The 26002-nt window shown below is 33.5% G+C and overlaps 1 protein-coding gene across 3 annotated transcripts in view; it reads right to left on the bottom strand.

Moving 5' to 3' along the window:
- Window positions 1–26002, bottom strand: part of LOC118184145 (protocadherin Fat 4-like) — a 517728-nt gene that overhangs the window by 20272 nt on the left and 471454 nt on the right. For all 3 annotated transcript variants that reach the window (XM_085819903.1, XM_085819902.1, XM_085819904.1), the window contains exons 61-63: window positions 24830–24913; window positions 15251–15319; window positions 14918–15112 (exon numbers count right to left, since the gene is read on the bottom strand). In XM_085819903.1, the coding sequence (XP_085676029.1) occupies window positions 14918–15112; window positions 15251–15319; window positions 24830–24913 (348 nt within the window). The remainder of the gene's footprint in view (window positions 1–14917; window positions 15113–15250; window positions 15320–24829; window positions 24914–26002) is intronic.

Consider the following 26002-nt stretch of genomic DNA (forward strand, 5'->3'; position numbering starts at 1 on the left):
AGAAACCGGGAGACGATATTAAAAGTTAGATTTCGTTATTGGTTAAAAATGAATTTTTTTAATTTGAAATTACCAAAAAAAAATGAATATTTTCTCCATTAAAATACTTTTGTAATTAGAAGTATATGTCTATGGCCAACGATTGCAAAAATAAAGGTCAAATAAGAACTTTTAAGCCAGGACAAGTAGGAGGATATTTTTGGTACAGCCATTTGCAATAAAAAGAGCTGTGAACAAGTAAATGTTATATCAGTGACATGAACAAAAGTTTTAAAGTTTAAGTTCTGTGGCTAATTTTTTGAGTTATGCGAGATGCATACGTAATTCGATGTATGCGAGATGCATACGTAATTCGATTTATGCGAGATGCATACTTACGTACATACGTCATGAAGAAACGTTTATTTTGAATACATGTAGACTCCACTTTACAATCCATTATGCAACAAAGAGTTCTTTATTCTGTCCGTACGTACAGACGTCACAAAAAAAATCAAAATGGATTTGGGAACAGTCAAAATAGATATTTCCATTGAAATCTGAAACCCGAAATCTTTCGTGATCACAGTGCTTCCTTTCATTCGAACGATAAAGTAATTTTTTTTTTTTTTTTTTTTTTTGATGAATTCCCTTTAGCAGTCGTCAAATGCGGGGGCGGGGGAAACCCAAAAATTAGCAAGACGAATTTACGTAAACTAAATTTACAATCAAATTCTGTTATTAATACCAATTCCTTGTTTCTGTAGTTTACTTAAAAAATTGGTTTAAAACTATTCAACCAGTTCCACAGCAAGCAAAGCACTGGAACAAGGAAGCGAAAGTGAGAAAATTTCCAAAGCATGTAAAATTTACATACTTTACACTATTTTCTGTTGCTAATGTCAATTCTTTATTCTAATGTTTCATTTACTTTACACACAATCGCTGTCTTCTGTTTTGTTTAAAACTGAGTTTGCTTTTTCAATCCATTTTCACTATTTATTCATTCTATTTCAAAATCCATCAGTTTTAGTTAATAATTCCAACTTCAATCCCGATCCTTTAAAAATATTTAACTGCCTCAGGAAGTATGCAGATTGATTGATTGTAATGTTAACGGGCTTGAGTTTTCATCCCTGATAATGGGACTGCAGTGGCTTAGTAAAATTGCGGCACTTGAATTCCATCGATCCGAATGTTTTCCGACAGGTAGATAGCAAGGGAAGATAGTACAAGATACCATGATTCTATTCATCCTCTGAATAGTTCTTAGCAAAATTTGGAATGAGGCTTAGACAGATATATTTCGACCGTCTACAACGCAACCTTGGCTGGCATTCTGCCAAAACACTTAGACTCGTCCAAAAGAAACGTTATTATTTTGCTGCGACGTGAAAGTTCACGTGAAGATCTCCGGAAAGGGAACATTTTTATGCTTCAGGGAAAAATCCACATTCTCCCACCCTATTCTGAGAATAACTTGGTTCGAATGGCACACGCGTGTTTGCGCTAATGGTCGCGGATCAGGCCACCGAACTGTAGCATTGGAATGCTTTATTTGTCGAGAAATGTTCGTTGATATTGCTTGGAGATGGCGTCACAAGTCTGTCTGTTAGATTGTTTAGCTCCTCCTAGCCTGGATATTTGTTAATGTAAAAAACTGATGACGTAATCCAGTTTTTCTTTGTTGTAGATTTCGAACTGCATTGTGCAGTAGATTGGATTGTTGGAAATATTCGTTAGGGTTACTAAATTGAAGCATTTTAAGCTCTGTAATTTGAACTTAGACTTATTGCCTGCCTTATTGTATATATATATGTAAACTAAAGATTTTGTCATCCAAAAAAGAAATGATGTTTAATTATCAAGCTGAATCGCGCCTCTTCCAAACTTCCAGCTGGTTATTCCAATTTCCTAAATTTCCAGTCATCTACGCAGCAATTTTTTGGGCCATGACTAAAAGTGATTTGCTTTTAATCTTCCGGAAAAATTACCATTATATATATATGACATAATAAAAGCACAAGGAAAAGATGGAACACTGTAGATGCGTAGTTATCCTATATTGAAGAGGAAATTTGATTGCGTAGTATTTAAAGAACTGGGCAGTCGAGGCAGTTTTAATTCCATTTTTAGTTCCAATTGATATTTGTGGCCACAATCACTTGGCACTCTAGTCGTGCCTTTCCACAGAACATTTACATTTTTGATATTGTTGGGATAGAAAGCAAGCCAGCGAAATTACATCTTAGCACAGTAGAGAGCAAAAGCTGAAGTGCGTAGTTATGCAAGATGGAGGCACGCGAAGAGAAAAGTTTTGGTTTACAAGGACAGTTTCAGTTCCCAATGATTACGTCATCAGAGCTGCGCCGATCATAGAGTGATCTAGAAATGACGCAATGCAAAGAAGTTATTACGATTTTAGAATAGAGAGGAAGAATAATGTTCATAGTTTAATCTATAATTTTGATTCATATATTTTTACATATATATATATATATATGTGTAAGATAAAAATGTATGAATCAGAATTATAATATAACTATAAACATTAGTTCTTCCTCTCTATTCTAAAATCGTAATAACTTATCTTAATATCCTTCCCTATGAATAATTTAAATTTCGTTACTTAATTTGCTCACACATAATTATGAAAAATTAGAAAAATTAATGAACAAGAATTTCAGATTTTCTCAAAACAAATTGCAGAAATTTTAACCAAAGTTGAAATATAAACTATAGAATTCGCAGCACATCTGAGCTAGGTTCACACGAATGTAATAATTTTTGAGCTGTTGAAAAAACGGAAGTGCAAATAATTTTCTGTCACACATACTTGCAAACACTAACTCGGATCGACCTTTAACCCGCTGTAATGCTGAATTCCTAAACGGTAATTCACTGATGATTTATTTCCTTTTCACTAGGCATTCGAACTTCTCAATTTATCGAGAGATTACTTTCAATCTGTAAACACTACGCGTGATTATTTTTTTGAAGCACTTGCAAAACACCACAGCAGAAGAATGATCTGTTATTTTTTAAACACTGAAAAAACAAATTTGATGATTCACTTCTTTCACATTATCTTGGATTTATCACAAAACGATGATTGGAAGAGCAGAACTAAATTTTCCATTGAGGTTTGCGGCTGCAGGAAACTATTCTACCGGCTTAATTGTCATAATTTTATTTTGAAACAAAATAACAAATTTTCATTTTTTTAACATTTATACAAATCTGAAAATGTTACATGTAGTAAATATATATTAAAAAATGACTTTTTAAAAATATCACAAAATTCTAAAATTTTATATTTAATTATAGTATTTATTAAATCAAAATTTAATGTTGATAATTCTATTAAGATACTCAATAATTTGAGAACTTCTATCTTACACTATAAAGTTTAAAGTCAGTCGTATCTAATAGTTAAATTACTGAATAAGTTATTTGATTAACTTCATCTGGAAAAAGTCATCTGCTATAAATTAAAATAAAGATATGCTTGCTGTTAAAAAAAAAATATTCCCCCCTTCAAAAAGAAAAAGGCGTAGCGACAGAGAAGCCTTTTTAAAGAGAAAGAGTTTAAACACTAGCAAATTAAAAAAAAATATAAATAAATAATAAAATTTGGATCCTGTAAAGTATTATTTATAAATATATTTTTTTTTTTTAAATAGATTCTTAATTTTTAGAGTCCTATTGAATTTTTCAGCATTTCAGTCCAAAAGTCTTTTTGTTTTAGAATTCACATAATCATAATTCTTCAGGGAAGGTTCTTGTTATTACAGAATATCACAAAAACTTTTATATAATCATTACTTATAATTAAATTTAATGCACATAAATATTTATGATACTTATTTCCATACTGATAAATTATAATTTAACATCATAAATAATAGGATTAAGATCTTCAGAATTTATGGTTTCACTGTTACCATCTTTCATTTACAATTCCTGATTTTACCAAACTGGAAGCCTCGCAATACTTCTAAACAAACATATCCATCAATAGGGCTGTCCTCTTGAGCTAACCAGTGTGTCCTCTGCACTGGTGGCCCAGGGTGCCTAGACAGTTACTTGAAAAGGCCTCCGTTCCTTGTATTAAGGTAACTGGCCTTTGAGAACTGCACTAATACATTCCATAATAAAAAAATATAATAATAATAATAATATAAAAAATTTACATGCATTCATATAAATGCTGAGTCATAAGTTCTCCTAGACAGATGCCTTCTCGCCTTCGTCCTTCTAACGCTTCCGCTATGCTCCTCTTTATTTGTTAGAACGTTATGATGTATCATCTGTTTCTTACTTAATCAGCTATTGTTTAATAATCTTTCATTTAAAAATATATAAGTAGAAAAACACTTGTACAAGAGTCTCGGAAGTACCGTCAGAAGGAGACGCGCTGTGTGTTGTGCTATTTTGTAATAAACACTTCCATGCTTTAAAAAAAAAAAAAATATATATATATATATATATATATATATATATATATGTAAGATAAAAATGTATGAATCAGAATTATAATATAACTATAAACATTAATTCTTCCTCTCTATTCTAAAATCGTAATAACTTATCTGCATTGCGTCATTCAAATTAATCATGCGATCTTACGTAACCGCTAATTCAGATGCCTCTTGACCAATCACCAAATAACAAACAAAATCTTTCCTCTTCGCGTGCTTCCATCCTTCATAACTACGCACTTCAGCTTTTGCTCGCTACTGTGCTAAGATGTGATTTCGCTGGCTTGCTTTCTATCCCAACAATATCAAAAATGTAAATCTTCTGTGGAAAGGCACGACTAGAGTGCCAAGTGATTGTGGCCACAAATATCAATTGGAAATAAAAATGGAATTAAAACTGCCTCGACTGCCAAGTTCTTTAGATGTTACAAAGTTAACATTACTAGCATACTACGCAATCAAAATCTTCTTCAATATGGGTCTAATCACGCATCTACAGTGTTCCATCATTTTCCTTTGCTTTTATTATTACATATATATATATATATATATATACAGGGGTTGGACAAAAATATGGAAACACCTTTAAAAAACATGTATCTTTGCTTAATATGGTGTAGGAAACCCGTTGGCATCCAAAACAGCTTGCAGTCTTCTCGGAATGCATAAATACAGTTCCTGTATGTTTGCCAAGGGAATATTATACCATTCTTCCTGCAAAACGGTGGCAAGTTCAGGTAACGATGTTGGCGGTGGATAACGAGAACGCACTTTCCGTTCCAATGTAGACCACAAAGTTTCGATAATATTCAGGTCTGGTGACTGTTGTGGTCAGGGGAGATGGGACAACTCATCCTCGTGCTCAGAAAACCAGTCCTGGACAATGTGAGCTGTGTCAACAGGGGCTTTGTCATCTTGGAAGACACCATCACCATCGGGGAACAAAGTTTGTATCATGGGATGAACTTGATCGGCCAAAATGTTTACATAAGTCTTGGCAGTCATGTGCCCTGACACAGTTATCATGGGGCTAGCCGAGAACCACGATATGGCTGCCCAAACCATAACAGAACCCCCGCCATGTTTCACTCTTGGCAACAAGCAATCTGTATTATAGGCTTGAGATGGCGTTCTCCAGACGTAAACTCGGCCAGAAGTGGGAAACAGTGTGAAAGAAGACTCGTCAGACCATATTACTCGCTTCCACTGCTCTATAGTACAGGCTTTATGACTTAAACACCACCTTTTCCTGTTACGGGCATTAGCATCACTGATGAGTGGCTTCTCAATTGCAGCACGGCCAGCAATTCCCTGTTTATGAAGCTCCCTTCTAATTGTTTTGGTACTCACAGGGTTCGGTAACACAACATTCATTTCAGCAGTAACTTTTGCAGCTGTGGTCTTCTTATTTTTCGTCACAATTGCCCTTAATGATCGTCTGTCACGATCACTCAGGACACACTTTCGTCCGCCCTGTTATTTAGCAGATGATGTTTTTCCGCTTTTCAAATATGCGGAATAAATCTTCGATACAGTACCTCTTAAAACACTAAACACCTCGGCTACCTTGCTTACGGAAGCACCTACCATACGTTTTCCAACAATCTGCCCACGTTCGAAGTCTGTTAACACTGACATAATGCAATGACAACCTCACATAACAGTACTCCGACAACAACTGAACTGTTTAGCACATTTACGAAGTTGTATAGGTGGCGTCAGTAGTCAAAAACGCCAGCGCCACCTACATATTTCATTAAAATAAATCTTTCTTTTCAAACATGCATTTCACAAGGTGTTTCCATATTTTTGTCCATCCACTGTATGTGTGTGTGTGTGTGTGTGTAAGAAAAATAAGGAAAATATAAAAAATTAAATTAGCAGCGTAAATGAATTTTCCTTCCTATTCTAAAAATTCCACTGCTGTGCACTGCGTCATTTTGAGATTAATCTATGTCATATGATTCTTACGTAATTCTGATGATGTAAATGGAAATAAAACTGAAACAGCCAATAGTAATTTTACATCAGTATTAACTATCCACTCAAAATGTATTGAGAACCAAAAATAACTCAGTCTGAATTAGGATTCCATCCTGAACATAACGCACTTGCTTTCTACGCCTAGCTTGACTGCAGTTTGTCTGCTCCTTCTTCTTACTTCAAATGTATTCAAAATGTAAACTTTTTGAAATAGGTACATTTAATGTGCCAACTTGTTTTCGGCCGCAACATGTTTGCTGAAATAAAAAATGAAGATTTAATCTGCCTTCGCCTCCAGTTATTCATTATGAATCAACACTTCTATGCCATCAAAATTCCTGCTGGTCATTACTTCTGAGTTTATTTTTATCCCATATATATGTATATATGTTAGTGTAATATTATATATATGTATGTGCGCGTGTATATAATATTATATATATGTATGTATGCGGGTATATAGTTAATTAAAAGATAAAAACCTGTCCATGCCGTCCACTTTCGTTCATTTGATTTTTGGTAGTCTCGTTTTTGATGGATTTCGCATTACCACAGTTCACCCCCCAACGTATAAATAAATGCATTTTCTTTGTTTTCAATGAATGTATAAATGACTAATAGCTTTGTGAATTCTGTTAAACCTTTTCTCCAGTTTTAATTCGAGATAATCTTACTTTAAGTTATAGAAACATTTCCATACTGGTTACCTAAAGTAAGCCATAAAAATCGAAATTTATGCAAAATTACTAATTTGTATAAAATACATGTGATACATGTGATTCTTTTATATTAGAAAAGTCCGTTTTCATATATACATATTTTTTAAACATAAACGTTTATTATAAAGAGTGGTTTGACAAAGTACTAGAGGAATATGAAAAGGCTGCATTCTTACTAGCTTTTTTCCTTAAAACTCAATATAATGTCATACAATTAATCATATCAAAGAGTAGATTCTAATTAAGAATATTAAAAAATATAAATAACACATAGATTTTCCGCCCCCTTCCCATCTGAGTTTATAATTCAAATAATCTCCTCACATTGAACAATCCTCATATAGTGTGACAACATATTTTTACAAACGCTGGAGTGCTGCTCTCAGCATATAGTAAGTAATATAATAGTTCAGTAATATAATAGTTTTCTCTATTATCCCCCAACGCCTTCAATTCAGCTACGTTTGTCTCTTGTGCATCACGTTGTCTAGAGAAATTGTTTCTTATTGATGAAATGTAAATGTTTGTTGATTTCACCAAATCTTCCATTATTTATTCATCAAAAATTTGCAATAAACACTCAGTTGGATTTTTCAAATTTCTAAAGCTTTTCTTGACACTGTGCGGCCGTGTCTGAATGTTTTTCGAGGGTAATTTTTTACTTCAAACTGTTCCATCTATTCAAACATAAAAACCATCTGATGTCAAAGAAGATCATGTGAATCATCATAATACTGGTCAGAATCAGTTTCGTGAGCACTTTCAGAAATATTAACGCACTCAGAATCGGAATCTTCAATTTTGCTATCAGTTTCAACACTAGCGAGAAGAACCCGCAGTCTCTCTCGTACATACTTATCTCAATGAACGTCTCCCTAGAAGTGAAACGTTAGTACACGCGCGGGGTAGCTACAGTCCCGTTGCACATGCCTTCCCCGAAAACACAAAAATCCTAAGAACACGGGAAAATTCCTCTGGACGACCACTTCCTAACCTTGATCTTGAAAGGTACATAAAGTACTAGAAAGATCACGTACGACCTTCCCTTATTTTCTAAGAAAAGACTACACGTGGGGTGGATTTTACCCCAGCGCGTGTGCTGACGGGTTAATGATGTTGCCTTATTAGGTGCCTCCACGATAAAATGGCCACCACATCCTGCCTTAAGAATGGCCAATGTCGAAACAAGACAAAAAAGTGCCCTTCGTTCGGAGGGGGGGGGGGCAAAAATTAATTCAATCCAGTCAAAATATGCTTAGACATCTTATAATTTTAATAGCTTTATTACCATTTTTTAAGAATAAAAATACTGAAAACAATAAATCTATCAATGGATTTAGTTAAACTAAAATATATCTGTATTTTCAGAAAAGTACAATTTTTTATAATTTTTATTAGCCTTACATTAGCAAACTGAAAGTATCTTTATTGGTGTGTAGGAACTCTGGCGGCCCCTCATGAATTTCATCGAGTTGGTGATTGTTGTCCCAACAATTGTCCACTATTTTATCGATTTCCCATGCCATAAATTTTCCCGCTCTGACGACATGGGATGATCTTTACCCTCCATATATCGAATCGTGTCAAACGGCGCAAAGATCTTTATTGAACATCTCGACCGTTAAGCTGCAGAAGATTCAATACCCTTTCACGTTTCTTGGTATAAATGGGATAAAGCACTTAACGTAATTAATTCCAATTGATCAGAAACAAGAAACATAATGTACTGAGAAAGGTAATATTTATTTGTTCAGAAATCATTAGATTTTTTAAATCAAAAAAATGAAGAAAATAATATTTTAATTCTGATGAAATTTTGCTATATACTGCGTTACTGAAAATTTCTAAAATTCGTAAAATGACCGTTAGAAATAATCTTCTCTCTCAATGCAAACAATCTCATAATAATCGATATTCAGACTCAGATAATGAGTCAAATTTCCCATGTAAATTTTAATAGTCTTTTAAAAATCCAGCATTTTCAAGCATATTTTACACCTTGGAGTGTTTCTTTTAAACTAAGACGCAGAAATAATTTTAAAATATTTAACTTCGTCTTTTTAGATTTCAGGCATTGGCAACATTTTTGGGCTATGGGTCAAAACTAACCTAAATGTGTATATTAAGAACACGTTTCGGGTGAATGGTAATTTCAATTTAAAAGCCTTTCTTCGTAAATAACAAGATGAATTTTATTGAGAAAATAATTACAATATGCTTTAAACTTTCAGCATAAAATTATAATCATAATTATTGTAATAACAAACATATCTGAATGAACTTTGTCTTCCAATTCGATATCCATAGCTCTCATGATATTGCACTTTTGACGTCAATTCAGTTAAGTCTGCCTTATAGTTAGTCGTCTTAAGACGAATACAGACATCTTAATTTACGGTAACTAAGCTGCTCCTGTTCTTATGAAAATAAGATTCGTGTGTGAAAATATTTGCTCGCATTTATAAATTGAACCAAATGCGGAAGAAATGGCGAAGCCAGGTTTTGGAGTTATGGCTCACGGATCGGAGTTGCTAAATTTAGGGATTTCTCGTTGAAATTATGTTAAAGTTTTTAAAAATGCATGTTTGTTACTTCAACTTTCATAATCAAATAGAAGTGTTACTTTATTATTTATTTTCGGTTTATTTTTTTACGTACTCTTCAAGCGTTCATTTGGTATTTATGTTTTATAATTCCCCCCCCCCAAATGGCTGGGTAAAAAGTTACAAAGAACTAAAACCTTATAAATAGACGTTGCAAGCGATAGAACTAGGAACAAAAAGACCAAAGTCATTGCCTAAAGAACGTTCGTACTCCCATTACCTCGACTCTTCTGTAAGAGCACGAAGAGCCACACATTGGAGCAGATGGTCTCTGGCCATTTCTTCAGAATCACAAAGTGGGCAAATAGGATCGCTTGATAATGCCTATGCTATGCAGGTGGGTGGCCAGGCAATCATGCCTGTAAACAGTGTTTTATAATATATTTCTATATATTATACTTTATTTTTGGAATTCAAGTGGGTCACTTGAAATTATTAAATGGGTTGAACCTCAGGTCATAGCTTACTGATGGTCATAGCTATAGATGGTATAATGGTTATCTGAGGCTGGCCACTGGCCCCAAACCAAAAGTGTGTATTTGATGTTTACGTAAGGCTTAGCTGTTCTGTGCGCCTTTCCGCCTTCTCGAGTATGTAAAGTCCCAATCACATTTGTTTCCGCTACGAGGAACGGAACGTCGAATGGGACAATTCTCAGAACCCGCACATTTCCACGAAACCTACGTAGCCAGGTTACCATTTTTACTTACTAAACAGACTTGAACGCCAAACAGTATCGATAATCGCTCAGATTGCGATCACGTTATCTTTCAGAAGCAGAACTTTCGTCTGATTGGTTGATCTTTAACCGAGACAAAGCTGCAGCCGAAACATTTTCGGCGAGGTTTCAAAAAATCCCGCGTAGCCGGTACATCGTTTCCGTAGCTAGGCGGGACTTCGCTTCCAGCGGGGCTCTTTTTTCTAGGAAACCAGTACTACCAGTATCTTGTTTCTCAGAAAAGTCCCGTCTGGTAGGGACCGTCGCTAGATGTGATAACCCCTTAACATTGGTACCTTTGCAGTAAATTTTAGGCAACGTTCGTGGCGAATATAGAGTTAAACAACAAAAGAGTTAAGCTGTTCTTAATTAATTCTTAACAAACAAATTTCGAGTCACATGGAACAAATAAAGCTTACTTTCTAGTCACATGGAACAAATAAAACTTACTTTCTAGTCACATGGAACAAATAAAACTAGCCATTTGGGGGAAAATTTCTTAATTTCATGAAAGAGAGAGTTTAAACAAAACTTGAGTCTAGCTAAATAGGGAAGAATTTCATGTCTAAATCCATAACTACTATTCTACAGCAACATCTTTAACTGCTGTAATACTTTTATTACGTTTCATATTAATCAATCAGGTATGATTTGAACATGCTTGTTTTCATAGTCTTCAACAAAATTCAAATTAATTATTTATATTTAATTAATTATTTATATTTAAATTAATTATTTATATTTAAAAATTGAGGGTTGAAATGTTTAGAGCTTCCGACAACTTCGTCTTGCTTTCACTTAGCATCGCCAGTTCTGTCACAGTTATTCCGGCTTTAGCAACTTCCTAGCCGACGCTTAAAATACGTGCCGTTAAGTATTTTGAGCCAGCTTAAGTATTCCATGGGGGGGAGTGTAGTCTCAGACTGCTTTACGTACATTTGAATTTAATGTTATCTAATGTTGATTTAAATATCCACAAGCAGTGGAGGTTCATTTGACACAAAAGCAGTGCCTTTCACTTGCTTACGCACCCAAGCAATGCCGCACAGGCATTTAAAAATTGAATAAGGCTTTTATCATTTATTACAGACTAAACCAATAACTCGCTTTCAAGTCTAGTAGGGTCTGCTGGACATTTGTCACAAGCCTCTAGACACTGTGATAAGATATATAAATAACGTGGGGCAACACAAGGATAAATTCAGTGATAAGAAATTTCTATGGGGAACAAAGATTCAGGTAAAATGAGGAAGAATGCTAACGAAGAAGAATTGGATGACATCAATTAACTATCATTGCCCTGTTTTGTTGATCTAAGCTAACATAATAAGATAACATTCAGACAAGTCAGCTAAATTATTTGCGGATTACGCTAGTTAAGAGAGAAGGTCACGTTCAAGGTAATTATGAGCAAATACAAGACGTTGCTTGACTATGTATGAGACCTTTATTTATAAACTTAGTGATGAAATACACTTGAGAAAGATTTTAAGCAATGCATACTTCTTAAACCAATAAATTGATTTAAATACGTTTTGTAACGTACGTAAATATTTTGTAACCTACATTTGCTTGTTTGGGTCAAACTTGAAATTAATTTTTGACTTTTTCTTTTTATTTTCATCACGTACCACATAATGGTTTACAGAAAGTTTTTAAATCCGATATAGACCGTTCTTTTTTTTTTTTAATTTAGAGTTGAATTTTTCTAAAAAAAATGTTTTAACGGTCAAACTAATCTTCTCAAAATTTTAATCTTTACACAAGTCTTTCAAAAATTCCAAAATATTTCTCAATGCTGTCAGATTTTCAAAAATATTCAGTTTTTTATCTATTGCAGAATTGCTAAGAATGATTTTATTGTAAGAAATCGTGCGATTTTTTTCGAAATCAAATGAACATTTAAATGAATTGATATGTGAAGTTAAACAGAATAATTTTTCTATAAGTTTAAAAAATTACTCTTCGCCTATTTTTCTTAAAATTATAGAGATTATTAGATGTTTTATTTCGGAGTAGGAAGCATGAAAATGTGTAGTGCCCTTGCCAAGGTTCGAATCCCGGAACTCCGAACTACTAGCCGAAGGTGCTTCCAATTACACCCCGAAGCAACGCGGTAAGGAGGAGGAAAATACCTTACATTCTCTTCGACTTAATGTTCAGCTGTGAAGGCAAAAGTCCAATCCCCAATTCCTGATAGGAACAAATTATCGTCCACATCATTCTTAGTTCCGGCGCTACTGAAAAACTAGTTGAAATTCTTTTGAAAGCAGGAAGCCAAAAAAATGAATAATGCTCTTTTTAGCATTCGAACTTCGGACTTCCCTATGTTAAGTTGGCTTCCAGTTACACCACGAAGTCAGGCGGTAAGGAGATTCAAAATATCTTACAAAATAACACTATATATATATTAGTTAACTGATTTATGTTACTATTAGGATTAGTTCTGGGTACTTTGCCTTGATTTTATCAGTATATTTCATGTCATTTTCAAACTCTACCAAATTAACCAGTTAAAGAAGTCAAACATAAAGAAAATATTCTGCTGCTTTCATATAAATTCTCTGTCCTTTCCCGCTAATTACACCCAGTGATAATCTGAAACTTTCTAAACCTTCATTACAAACACAATTTTAATAAAAATATTCTAATTTAAAAATAATGAAACATAATGATAATAAATAACGCCGGCTGCATATTTTCCCTCTGTTTGGTAACATATTCTTCAAAAATGACTTTATGCGGTCTCATATACGAAACGTGCTATATTTAATGATATAGCTGTGATACAGAAATAGAAATATCATCTAAATATATCACGTCCATTTCTCCTTAGTCTCCAAATATACCACGTAAGCAAAATCGTAAATCTCTCGAAACTGTATCGAAAGCAGCCACATCAAAGGCTCTATATCCACGACGAAGAGTTCAAGAGACGATTGATAAATAATTTGTATCTCTCTATTTTCCGCTGAACAGGCGGAAGCGAAACGAAACAACACTACCGATCTTTCTTGAGAACCATTTTCAGAGATGTCACAAGACGCTGTAAATATCTCGAACCGCAGGTTCTTAAATTTTATTCGGCTCTTTCTTCAATAGTAAATTCTTCAGAAGTCGTTGGAAGTGTTTTGTTTTGAAACCCACTGAATGATATATATATATATATACGAGTATATAAAAAAAAGAAATTTATATCCAGTTATTCACAAAGACCAAAAATTTAAATTCATAAGCATTAACTTTCAAAACGGATTCAGAATTTCATATTTTTTCTAACGGTTTTTACATTGCCCCACTGATGTTGATCAGTTCTTTTCTGAAAAAATTCTGTGTTATTTTGAAATTTCGAAGATTTTTTTAACCGTGGAATTTTAATCTTTTCTATATTTTAAGGGTAAATTTTCATTTTTATTAAAATTTCTTTCTAGATTAATAAAATATTTTTAAATTGGAAGATGTTTTTAATATTTTACTTTGTATTTTTGCCATTTTCCTTCGCTTTCACTTATGTTTGATAGGAGGTTCTAGCAAAGTTTTGTGTTATTATTTTGAAATTTCAAAGATTTTTTTTCACTGTAGAATTTTAATTTTTTCTACATTTTAAGGATAAGTTTTCATTTTTATTTAAGATTCATTTTAGATTAGAAAAATCTTTTTAATGGAAGATATTTTTAATGTTTGTACTTTTGCCATTTTCTTCGCTTTGCAGAGGGGCCAGAATTTTCGGTGAACTATTATAATTAAACTACATTGGAATGTTCAGCAGCTAATTCTGAATACAGAAAAACAAGGATATTTTACGAAAGAGAGATTTTGATTGGTTTCAATGTTTCCTCCTCTTCATGAAGTGGCATTGAAATTGATTGGACTTCTCCTCTTTCATTTTCTTTTCGTCTGTTTTTTTTTAAATTTGGGTTTTACTTGTTTGAAGAATTTTAGTTTTAACATTTTTGTTAAATTCTTCTTTTGTACATTTTTAGGAATTTTTGAAATTTATAAGTTCTGAATTTCAAATTTGGTTCTTTGTGAAAAATTGGTTCTAAATTTCTTTCTTTTTATATTTACTGATCAAGTTTCAGCCGCATAATGCGCGAAAATGTTTGGAAGGACTATAAATTTTCCTTTTAAAAAAATATTTGTATTTCTCTCTCCCTCCCTCTCTCTCTCTCTCTCTCTCTCCCTCTCTCTCTCTCTCTCTATATATATATATGAGAAATGAAAAGTCATAAATAAAAAATTCGATATGTACATCACATGACTTTCTTGTGCGGCTTATTAAATTATCCAAACTTTTTCCTGCGCTTCGTTTACATGCATTTCCTTCAATTTTTCCAAAATTCAAATAACATTCACCATTCAAGGTAATATCCTGATACCGAGTCTAACTCACTTAATAATTTATAATAAAGAGAAACAATCCTTTAAATTTACCTTTTCTTGCAAGATGAGCATAGCAGAGCTATACCTAACACCGCTCCGAGGAAGATGACACTGCTAAGAGCAATGATAGCTATCTCTGTGGTACCCATCTGACTTATTTTCTCCTGAACGGATACTCCCTGAATTCGAACAATATTGAAATTATCCAAGTTGGACACAATTAGTTCGGATCTCTGTTCCAAAGCACTACAAGAAAGAAAGGAAAAAAATGATTCATTGTGTCATTTCTTCAGTATGCTCAACACCAGTATTTCTATAAAAGTCAGTAGACACTGAACAAGAAACATTTGTGAAGAAAATTACACGCTAAACTTAGCAACTTACTTTAGTAATACTTCCGTGTCCACTATGTCATTCGTGTCGCGGTGTACAGCATACAGGAACAAGTCAGTACTAAAAGAGAAAAGGATTATGAGAAAGATTCAGAATTTCAAAGCTAGCAAAGCTTTGATAACGAAACGCTAGAGTTATCAAAGTTCTGATAACGAAATAATATGATATTAGAATAAAAAGTGATGGCTGTTCTAAGATTTAATACTGCTTAGAGGTTGCTAATGCAATGAAATAACTGGCAATCCTGCGTGCCGAAACATTTAAAATTTATGGAATATTTCCGTGGATTTTTATGACTTCAACAATTTGATACATAATTGTTTGTTTAAAGTAAAAGTTGTCGTAACAACTTGTATCATTTGGTCAATACGCGCCATTTCACGTGTAATAACATGTGTAATAATACATATTATTGTTACATGTGTATTATACACATTATTACGTGTATGATGCAGTGTTTCTGCTTCCTTGTACGAAGTAAAAAGGAAGTATTGTAATCGCGAAAAGTTTCAGGCAGCATAATTCAACGAAAATATCCATTTTGACCGCTATCGAATGCAATTTAACGATGCTTTTGCGTGATATCTGTACGTAAGGACAGAATAAAAGACTCGTTTCCTGCAAAAAAATTATAAAACTGCTTTAAAATTAATTCTGAAGAGAATTTTTCGTGGCGTCTGTACGAGCGTATGTACGTACGTATCTCGCATAACTCGAAAACGAGTAGCCTCAGAACGTTGAAATTTTGTATATAGGACTGCTATAACATGTAGATGTGCACCTCGTATTTTGGTTGCAATCGGCCGCACCAAACGTATATAAATATATTTATATATATATCCACTCTGTTACCCGGCTCAGTGATCTCAGTTTCTTTACTCTTATATGTTTGCAAATTGTACAATTTTTGCTTTAAAAATGATTGAATTGTGTTGTTTTTATCTTCCGGTTAAGGTTTTTATGCCTTTAGTAAATCTGTGTGCAATATTTTTAGAATTATCAACAATTTTAAAGTTGTTTAAGTGCCGCTAAGCCTTTTTTATGGCGGCCATTGATTGTTCACATTTGAAACAGCAGACTAGTGGATTTGTTGCTAATCTAGAGAAACTTAGCTTCGCAACAACAAAGATAATTCCTTCATTTATTATTGCCAATCAAATCATGCTTAATCCTTTCTGGAATTTTTTCGAGGAAATAAGTGTTTAATATTTACTTCGTAATTTTTAATATAGATATTTTGAGATTTTACGTATTTTTTCCTTCTCGCGAAGTGAGAACTGAATAAATTGAATGAGAAATACTCAATCGTCTGAGAAAAACTGTTTCTTTTTTGTTTTCTTTGCTTAATTTCTTTTATACATCATTCTAGTGGCAACGATTAGATAATTCTTTTCTTTAAATGATATAAATTTTGTGCATTATGAGTTATAATATGAACGAAATATAATACTGTTAAGTGAATCTGGCGCCAGAGTGTCGGTATGTTAAACAAATACTAGAGTGAATTTTAAAGAATGCATTTATTCTATTGTGGTTTATGCGCTGTAGGCGAAGTAGATTTAAATAAATCCAATAAGTTTAAACGAAATGCAAGAAAAAATGCATATAATTTAATATTCCGTACAAGGAAGTCATGTGGTGTACACATCAGATTTTTTTTTTTTTTTTTTTTTTTTTTTTTCTGCATTTCATTTACACGGTACTTCTTTGTTACAGCGGCGCCCGAGATTGAATCGCCAATCAACCTAGATATCTCGCCAAAATCTGGCTGTGTGTTCTTAGATCTCGCCACGTAATCAATCGTATATTAGCACCGTATTGCATTTTTGCTCTCCCCGCGTGTCTTTATGTTGTTTATTTTTATAAGATTTCGAATTCGCATTGTTTATTTAAAATTTTTTTTTTTTTTTTTTTTTTTTTGTTTGTTTGTTTGTTTGTGTGTGTGAATATGACATCAACAATCTTTAATTTACCAAGTAATGAGGTGGATACCACGTCATCTTTTTCAAAAAAGATATTTTTTACCCGACAAATAAATATGCGAAAATGGCCACAACAAAAAAATCTATGTTCACGACGAAACTACTAGAGTTGCAGTGTTAAATATTAAAAAAAGAACGGCCTTCGTTTTGAAAATTGGTCAACGGTTCCAGAATATCAATCCCCACTGCTATCAGATTTATATATTCTTGGGCAGAGAAACTGACGTCCATGAAATGGTATCGCAGAATAGCTTAATATGTGTGAAACTGCTGCAGATGACTGGAACAATTACATACGATATAAGGATAAGGCTTCTTAAAAATATTGTAACCTAGCATATTTATTATTAAATATTGTGGTATTTATTTTTATATTCGCGCTTCACGAGCTTGGCGAAATTATAGCCGATATCTTGGCGCAAATCGAAAATAGCAAAGTATGGTTGGGGGCCTGGAATAATAAAGAAGTACCATTTAAAGTTATTTCCTCAAAGTAGTTTCACTTAAAATCCTTTCCTTGAATCGATTACGATTCAAGGAAAGCTGAAAAAGACATAAAACTGCTAAATTGGAAATTATATATCCTGGTCAATTTTTGCCATGCGAGAGTCAAACTTCTCATAATTTTACTTTTTCATAACGAATGTAAAATTTCCTTAAGTATAGGAAACGGCAAACCGCATTAAAAGTTAAATTTTGTTCTATGCCCAAAACTCATTTTTGTTTTAATTTTACGCTAGCAAAACATGAATATTTTCATCATTTAAAACACTTGTTTAATTAGACATGAATGTTTACGACCAGTGATTGCGAAAATAAAGACCGGATAAGAGGGTGCGTGTATATATTTTGGTACTGCCGATTGCAATAAAAGAGAGGTGCACAACGTAATATTACAGCAATCACATACACAAAATTTCAACCTTCTACGGCTAATCGTTTTCGAATTACGCGGTATACTTTCATACGTACACTGCGGGGAAAACAAATGGGATAATTCTATATTTTCGAATTTTCGAGTTACTCAGATTAAATATATCAAACAAAAATTTTATACCAGCAATCTTATTGGATAGAGAATCGAATCATGGCATGAAGCACTGCCTCGTTAGAAAGCAGGCAAACGTCTCATTAATTCAAGTTGCACAATTATTCTCAAATAACTGCTTCTCCGCGGATGAATCAAGCTATGTCCTGAAGTTAGTGAATGAACACATTTTCGTGAAGCTATTATTGACCATTTAAAATAGTCATTATCTTCTTATCAATGTCATTTTCTATGACATGCTAAGGCTATGAGAGGCTCGATGCCGCAGGAAATGCTAGAATCTCAGATGAGAGATATTGGCTGAATTCTGAATTTATAAATGATTCTAAAGCAGTAATAACCATCCTATCCTTCACGTAAACTTTCATTTAAATTTACCATTATTAGAATGCTATGCAAGAATATGCAATTACGTGGAAAAGAATTCGTCAGTGGTTCCTCTTAATTTTGCACTTCTTTAACATTAATTGCTTTTTTTTAAAGTAAAATCGTATTATCATTTGTTACATTTTCCAGTATTAAAAATATTGGTGCACGGCCTAACAGCAAAAAAAAATATAAATTATTTTTTGCTGCATTTCATTTAAACTTTTAACCATTCATTTAAACCCTTCATTTTTCTCTTCATTTAAACCTTAAATTCCTCGAATTTCTTAAGAAATTTATTTCTCATTCAGTCAGTTCAGTTCTCATTTCGCGGCAAGACAAAAGTACATAAAAACTCAAAACTTCTTCATCAAAAATTCTAAAAGGCAAAAAAAAAAAAAAAAAAAAAAAAAAAAAAAAACTAAAACACCAAATACAGCTAAAACAGTTTAAAAAAACAACAGAGTTTCAACAGAGTTTTGCAAAACCAAGCAATTCGGCCAACGGGCAGGGAAGCAAAATTTCTGATGCACAAAATTCAAAGTTAAGGTTTGGTCCCACTGGGTAAAAACACGCTGAAGTTGGTACACCAACTGACTTAATTCACTATTTTACTAAGAGACACAAATGTAAACAAATGGCGGTCTCGTTAGGCTTAGCGCCATTTCAAATTTTAAATTATTCTTAATTCTAAAGCCATTGTGTGCAGATTAACTAAAGGCATGAAAAACCTTACCCGGAACATAAGAAAAACATAATTAAATCATTTTTAAAGCAAAAAATGCACAATTTACTAACATATAAGAATAAAAGTACTGAGTTCACTGAGATGGGTTTAACAGAATGAGAATATATATTTATGTACGCTTGCTGCGTGCGATTGTAAGAAAAAAGGGAGATGTACAACTCGGTGCTATTGAAGTCTCATACAAAATTTCCAACATTCTACAACTACTCGTTTTTGAGTTATGCCAGGTACATTCGAAAGTCACGAAAAATGTCTCTTCTGAATCCATTTTAAAGCCATTTTACAATCGTTTAGGATAAAAAAGAGTTCTTTATTTTGTCCGCATATACAGATGCCAACGGATTTCACATTTTACTCCGTCAACTACTTCCAATGTTACACAAATCTCCTGTTCTTTACGTAATTAATCATAATAAGCCCATCCATTTTACATCAAGGGTAACATTTTAAGCAATTCTGTAGTATACGGGTAGTACTAATGAATCCAAGCAAATACACTGATGGAAAATAAAATCCCAGCACGAAGAAGAAACCGGTTTAGAGTAATGAAATGTAGACTGTAGCATTTTTTTATGTTACATATTTATGTTATTAATGTTTCAAGGTCCCAAGCTAGTATATAAACGAGAAAACCTATTTCAAACATGAAATGGTGGTACATTAATAACCGCTTTAGACGCCTGTATTTTGAAAGCAAGCATGCAAACGCACATATATTGCGTCGTACAGGTCCCATACGTCATTTCCTGCGATATATTTACATGCCTGATACACATGCTCAGTTAAATCAGCCGTGTTGGTTGTAGATGACATTGAATTTATCTATAAGGTATTTTCTCCCTTCCTTCTGCATGCGTTCGTGGTGTAACGGTTAACAGACTCGGAGCGTATTCGAGAGGTCGAATCCCGGCGATGGCATTTGTTATTTTTCAAATCTCCTACTTTAAAACAATCTATCGACTCTAAAGTGGAGCCCTAACTGAAAGGTGCTGGATGATGATTCTTCACCACCAGGATTTAGCGATCGTGTTTCCTAATCCCCGGTCACCCTTTAAAAAGAATTGTTCTTCCTCCTTCCAGCATGCCTTCTTGTTGTAACGGTTAGCACACTCAGCGCGTATTCGAGAGATAGATGTTCGTGTTCCGGCGACGGCATTGCACATTTTTCACGTTTCCCAGTATCAAAAATAACGTAATATCTCTACATGTTGTGTAATCTCGCACAGCAAATCAACATGTCGACACTCAGTAGAGCATGTTGAGAAATAGCAGCAGTATGGGAATGAGCATCATCGTGTTGGGAAATGCCACTGGAATAGTGCCTCAAGAATGTCAATACATCAGGTGCAATCACCAGTTTGACGTATACATTTTCTCTCAAGGTGTATGGAATAACGATGAGAGTGCTTCTGATATCACAGGAAATTTCTTTCCAGACTATGCCCAACGTGTTCAGGTTGGTTCAGAGCTGTCAGTTGGCCTTCCTCTAACTAACCTACTGCAATCATTGGCATCAAGACAGAAACGGCTCTCATCTGAGACCGCTCTGCCCTTCAGTGAGCTCTACCTTGACACCACCAAGTCACTGATGGTGATGATTTGGACGAAGTCACAGGTTGTGGTGACCAATTCACAGATAGTTGTTATTTGGACTTCTTCGTATGGCCGCTGCAGGTAGTCTGTATCGGAACTGTCCCTCAAGTATTCGATTTGTTCTATTTCGCTCTGTCACTCTTGTGCCAACAAAAGTTCGAATGTCTGTTGCAGATGCAGTGCCATGCTGCGAATAAGGCAGTCTTCAATTTGAGTGGTGGCACGACTGAGATCATGCCCCAGCGCTCTTGAGACGGTACTTTTCCATGACCACTGCTGCGAACACGCATGCACAGTGGATAAATTTCTGTAATACCGCGAAACGAAAATCTACTGTCTCTCAGCCATATTATATGACCTTACTCAAACCCAGTAAATTTCTGATATTGCCTTCTTTGTCTCCTTCTTGACTCAATGCACAGTCCAGAATATATATAAACAAACGAAAAGTATTTAAAGTAAACGTGATTTGCATGATCCCAGTGGAGCTACTAACGCCACACTTATTCGCTTAATCCGAAATTTGAATAGATATTATCTTTCAAATGTGCAAACACGGCTTCCAAATTTCGTTTATCTAACACTACTGTTTCTTGGTGCTGGGAACTGATTTTCAATCAGAGCACTTTTATTTCATTATCGTCTCTAAAAAACGTCTTTCCTTATTCTTAAAATGCTGCATTATCTAACTGATGTAGATGCTGAATTACTACATCAGTTAGATAATGCAGCATAGACAGGTCTCCAGAAAACTTAATCAATCAAGATCCCTAAGTTACTTTTCTAACTGTCACAAAAAATTTATTAAAACTTATTTTACTATATCAGACAGCTGCTTCAGATATTAACGGATATTAAATATGTTCTGCTTCTAAAAAGAAATAAATGCATCTACCGAAATTGCCATACATATTTAACGAAAACAAAAGCACGGAAATCTTTTACCATCATAATATATGACAGTTGGAGCACAGGACTACAGTTAGAACACCCTACTTACATGAAATTTTATTTTCCAAAGAAACTACAAATAAAGAAAAAGATGTTTCAGATACCCAGAACCATTAAAAGTCTGATGAATAATTCATACATTAGTTGTAAAAGAAGCAGAGTATTCACGAAAATAATGTATTTCATATTTCATCTTTCTCTAAAACCCGTATATATTTTATTACAGATATTTTATCTTTAACAACACTACACTTCAGGTGTAATATATTATCACAAAACATCTCTCCCTGTTTAGATATGCAGTAATCAATATTAACAGGTGGATACGACTCGAGAAAGAGCGTTGGTAAGAAGAACCAAAACAAAACGCTGAATACATAAATTAAGATTCTTAAGACATGACATTAGCTAAGCAAACATACAGTGAAGCATTTATGATGCGGAAAAACCAACTGCTTTGGAGACTAAATTTTCTAAGACTTCCTCTAAAAATATTACTATAGAAGTTTTAATACTGTAGGGGAAATTTTACGGTCTTAACTTTAAAGGAAGGATTTCTTTTGGCATATGCATCTTAACTGTTCTTCAGACTATCATAACTCTGTATTACAGGCACGTAAAATATTTTTTACTTAGGTTATAAAATTTATAATTTATACATTAATAATAGGAAATTTAAAGATTTAATAACAGAAAAATTATAATATTCAGTTTTAATTTTAAGGCGCTGAAGCCATTTCATTGCATACTAATTCTAGATTTCCTATATAAAGAACAAAGTTATTTTTATTCGTTTTCAGGAACTAGTTCACAAGATTGTTAAAAAAAATAAGGAATTTTAAACGTTAAATAATCAAACATTACATTTTTTTAAATACAAATATGGTGAGGCGTAAAATTTTTCAAAATCCCAAAACAAATGTAATTTCGTTATTGAATTTACAAATGTAATTTCGTTATTGAATTTACAAATGTAATTTCGTTATTGAATGTACAGTAAATATCTGATGTGGACACCGTATGACTTCGTACAGCATGTTAAATTATACACATATTTTGCTGCACTTCATTTAAACTTATTTTCGAATTTTATTAGAGATACATTTCTCATTTAATAAATTTAGTTCTCACTTCGAGGCATGGCAGACACATAAAAACTCAATCTGCATTAAAAGTCGTAAAATACAGAAAAACATAAAACACCAAATAGAGTATAAAAACAATTTTTACTATTAAAATTAAGAGTTCTTACTCAGGAACAAGCAATCGGTCAGCGGGCTTGAACACAAAATTTTCGGTGCACAAAACTGAAAGCTAACTTTTGGTCTCACTGTGTAAGTCTAGTAGGTCTGACTGTGTAGTCTAGTAGGTCTAGTTAAGTCTCACTGTGTTAACTTTTGATCTCACTGTTAAGACACTGAAGTTGGTGCACAAACTGACTTAATTCACTATTCCACTAAGAGCTTCAAATGTGAACAAATGACGGCTTCGTTAGGCCTAGCGCCACTTAAGCTTTTAAACTCTCTATAATTCTACAACTGTTGCATATAGATTAATAAACACATGAAAACCTCTCCTCGTATAGGTTAGTCAGTAGGTTAGATTAGTTATTCTTTTTAAGGAACATAAGAATACTATAGCTTAATCAGTTTTAAAGCAAAAATTTTACAAATTACCAACATATAGATAAAAAATATTAAAGTAAACTTCTAAATTTAATTCACTATAACCTCTTTTATTTTCTATTTCATTTGGGAACTTCATCTATCTGTTCTAAAAACAGCGTTTCAGTCTAAACTGCGTCATTCAAATGAATCATGCGATCTTGCGTAACCCTTAATGCAGATGCCTCTTGACCAATCACCCAATTGCAAACCAAAACTTTTCTCTTCGCGTGCTTCCATCTTGCATAACTACGCACTTCAGCTTTGCTCTCTGCTGTGCTAAGATGTAATTTGGTTGGCTTGCTTTTTATCTCAACAAATCAAAAATGTAAATCTCCTGTGGAAAGGCACGACTAGAGTGCCAACTGATTGTGGCCACAAATATCAACTGGAAATAAAAATGGAATAAAAACTGCCTCGACTGCTAAGTTCTTTAGATATTACCAAGTTAACATTATTAGCATACTACGCAATCAAAATTCTTCTTCAATATGGATCTAAGCACGCATCGACACTGCTCCGGCTTTTACTTGTGCTTTTATTATTACATATATATATATATATATATGAAACGAAAAAGGGAAGGGCATAACTAGATGTTATTATAGTAGTCCCATATACAACATTTCAACGTAGTAACGTACGTAGAGACATCACAAAACAAATCTATTCTGAATGTAATATTTTAAATCAATTTACAACCTGTTTTGGAAAAAAGAACCTTTTATTCTGTTCGTAAATACATATGTCGCTTCAAAACATACAAATAAAGTTCAAATGAATTCGAGAGCGGTCAAAAGGGATATTTTCGTTAAAATATGCTACCCGAAATTTTTCGCGATTACAATACTTCCTTTTCTTCGTACAAGGAAGTAAAAATAGTTTAAAAAGATTCAGAATGATGTCATATCAGAAGCTTAATATTATAAAATGCATTAGGTATAACATTACTTATAAATAATTTGAATTTAACAAATATTCTCTATTCGAATAAAGGAAATAAATTTTTAATTTAGATCAACTACAACTTAATCTGTAAAATATGCATACAAAAATTCATTCCTGACAATCTAATATAATTTGCATCACAAGCATTTAAAAATCTGAGGTATTTTTAATATCGTACATATTGTACATATTTAGCTGTTCTAATACACATGCTTAGCAAGCAAACTGCAGACAGTTTCTTTAATGTGCAGATTATAGTTCGCGTCTTACCTTTCTCTGTCTTCGTATTCTCCATCATGATGAGGTTCCAGTTTGGCCATTTTGACGTCATATCCGGTCAGGTTACTTAAGTAACTATAAGTAAAAATCAGGACATTAGATAAAAGAGTGAACTCGGCTTATTTCTAAAACTCTACGTAATAATTTTGTTTATTTTCAACAACAAAATGTTTCAGGGCAACTTTCTTAAGCGTACCCCTGTGAGACATAAGTTAAAATGAATTTTAATAATAGTTTTACAGCTTCAGGGATACCGCTTGAAATGCTTTAAATAATGCAAAACATACTGCTGAAATATTATTCATAAACCTAACTAAAAGAACTATGCAGAAATTAAATTACCAGTACATATAAAATATAATTATTAGTACTAGAAAATAAAAATCTAAGCTATCACACAGACTAAACACTATCGCACAGAGGGTGTTTATGCATTTTTATAACGCTTTCAAGGCCGTTTAATTAATGTTTAAAATGTAAAGAGTATCGTTTATAAATGTTCCATCTCATAGCCTTTCACCATGATTTCTATGACAGCAGTGCCTTTCGTAAAATTTCCAGGCGAATTGATTTTCATTCCTCTTCCATTACTTTCCACAGTTCATCAACCGTTGAGCTTGGAAAAACCTTTTTGGGGGACTTCCAAAGGCACAATAGGTCATCGGTGCAACATCCGGGGACTTTGCAGGAATACTTTATATGTATATATATTTATAAATATATATATAAAATATAAAAAATACCATGGCTTTGCACTATGCGAACAAGCAACCTCTAATTAACTTTCCGGAATTTCAAGATCTTCCCCCTAGACCAGTTCTTTCGAGAACATTCGAGCATATTACGTAACCGTTTCTATAATTGAAGAATTTGCGCCATTTTGCGTCAGAAGAGATCGCTTTCTCCCTCTACTGCTGTTAAGATCTATGCTGCCGCTCTTCTCATCTGCCTCCCTTTATTCGAATACTGTGACGCAGTGAATTTAAAGTTACTATTATTTAGTAAAGTGTAATGATCTGCCGTTTAAATTGAATAAAGATATGGAGCTATAAATTTAAATCCTTCTGCGTCGTCATTGGATGCCGCCTTACGCTCAGCCACAAGAATGTCCGTGATGTGACCAGATTGCCAAGTTTCACTCATGTGCCCGACTGCCACAATATT

This window comes from Stegodyphus dumicola, chromosome 7 (genome assembly GCF_044657685.1).
Source record: "Stegodyphus dumicola isolate Sdum_Otavi_A_Nest chromosome 7, ASM4465768v1".
Lineage (NCBI taxonomy): Eukaryota > Metazoa > Arthropoda > Arachnida > Araneae > Eresidae > Stegodyphus > Stegodyphus dumicola.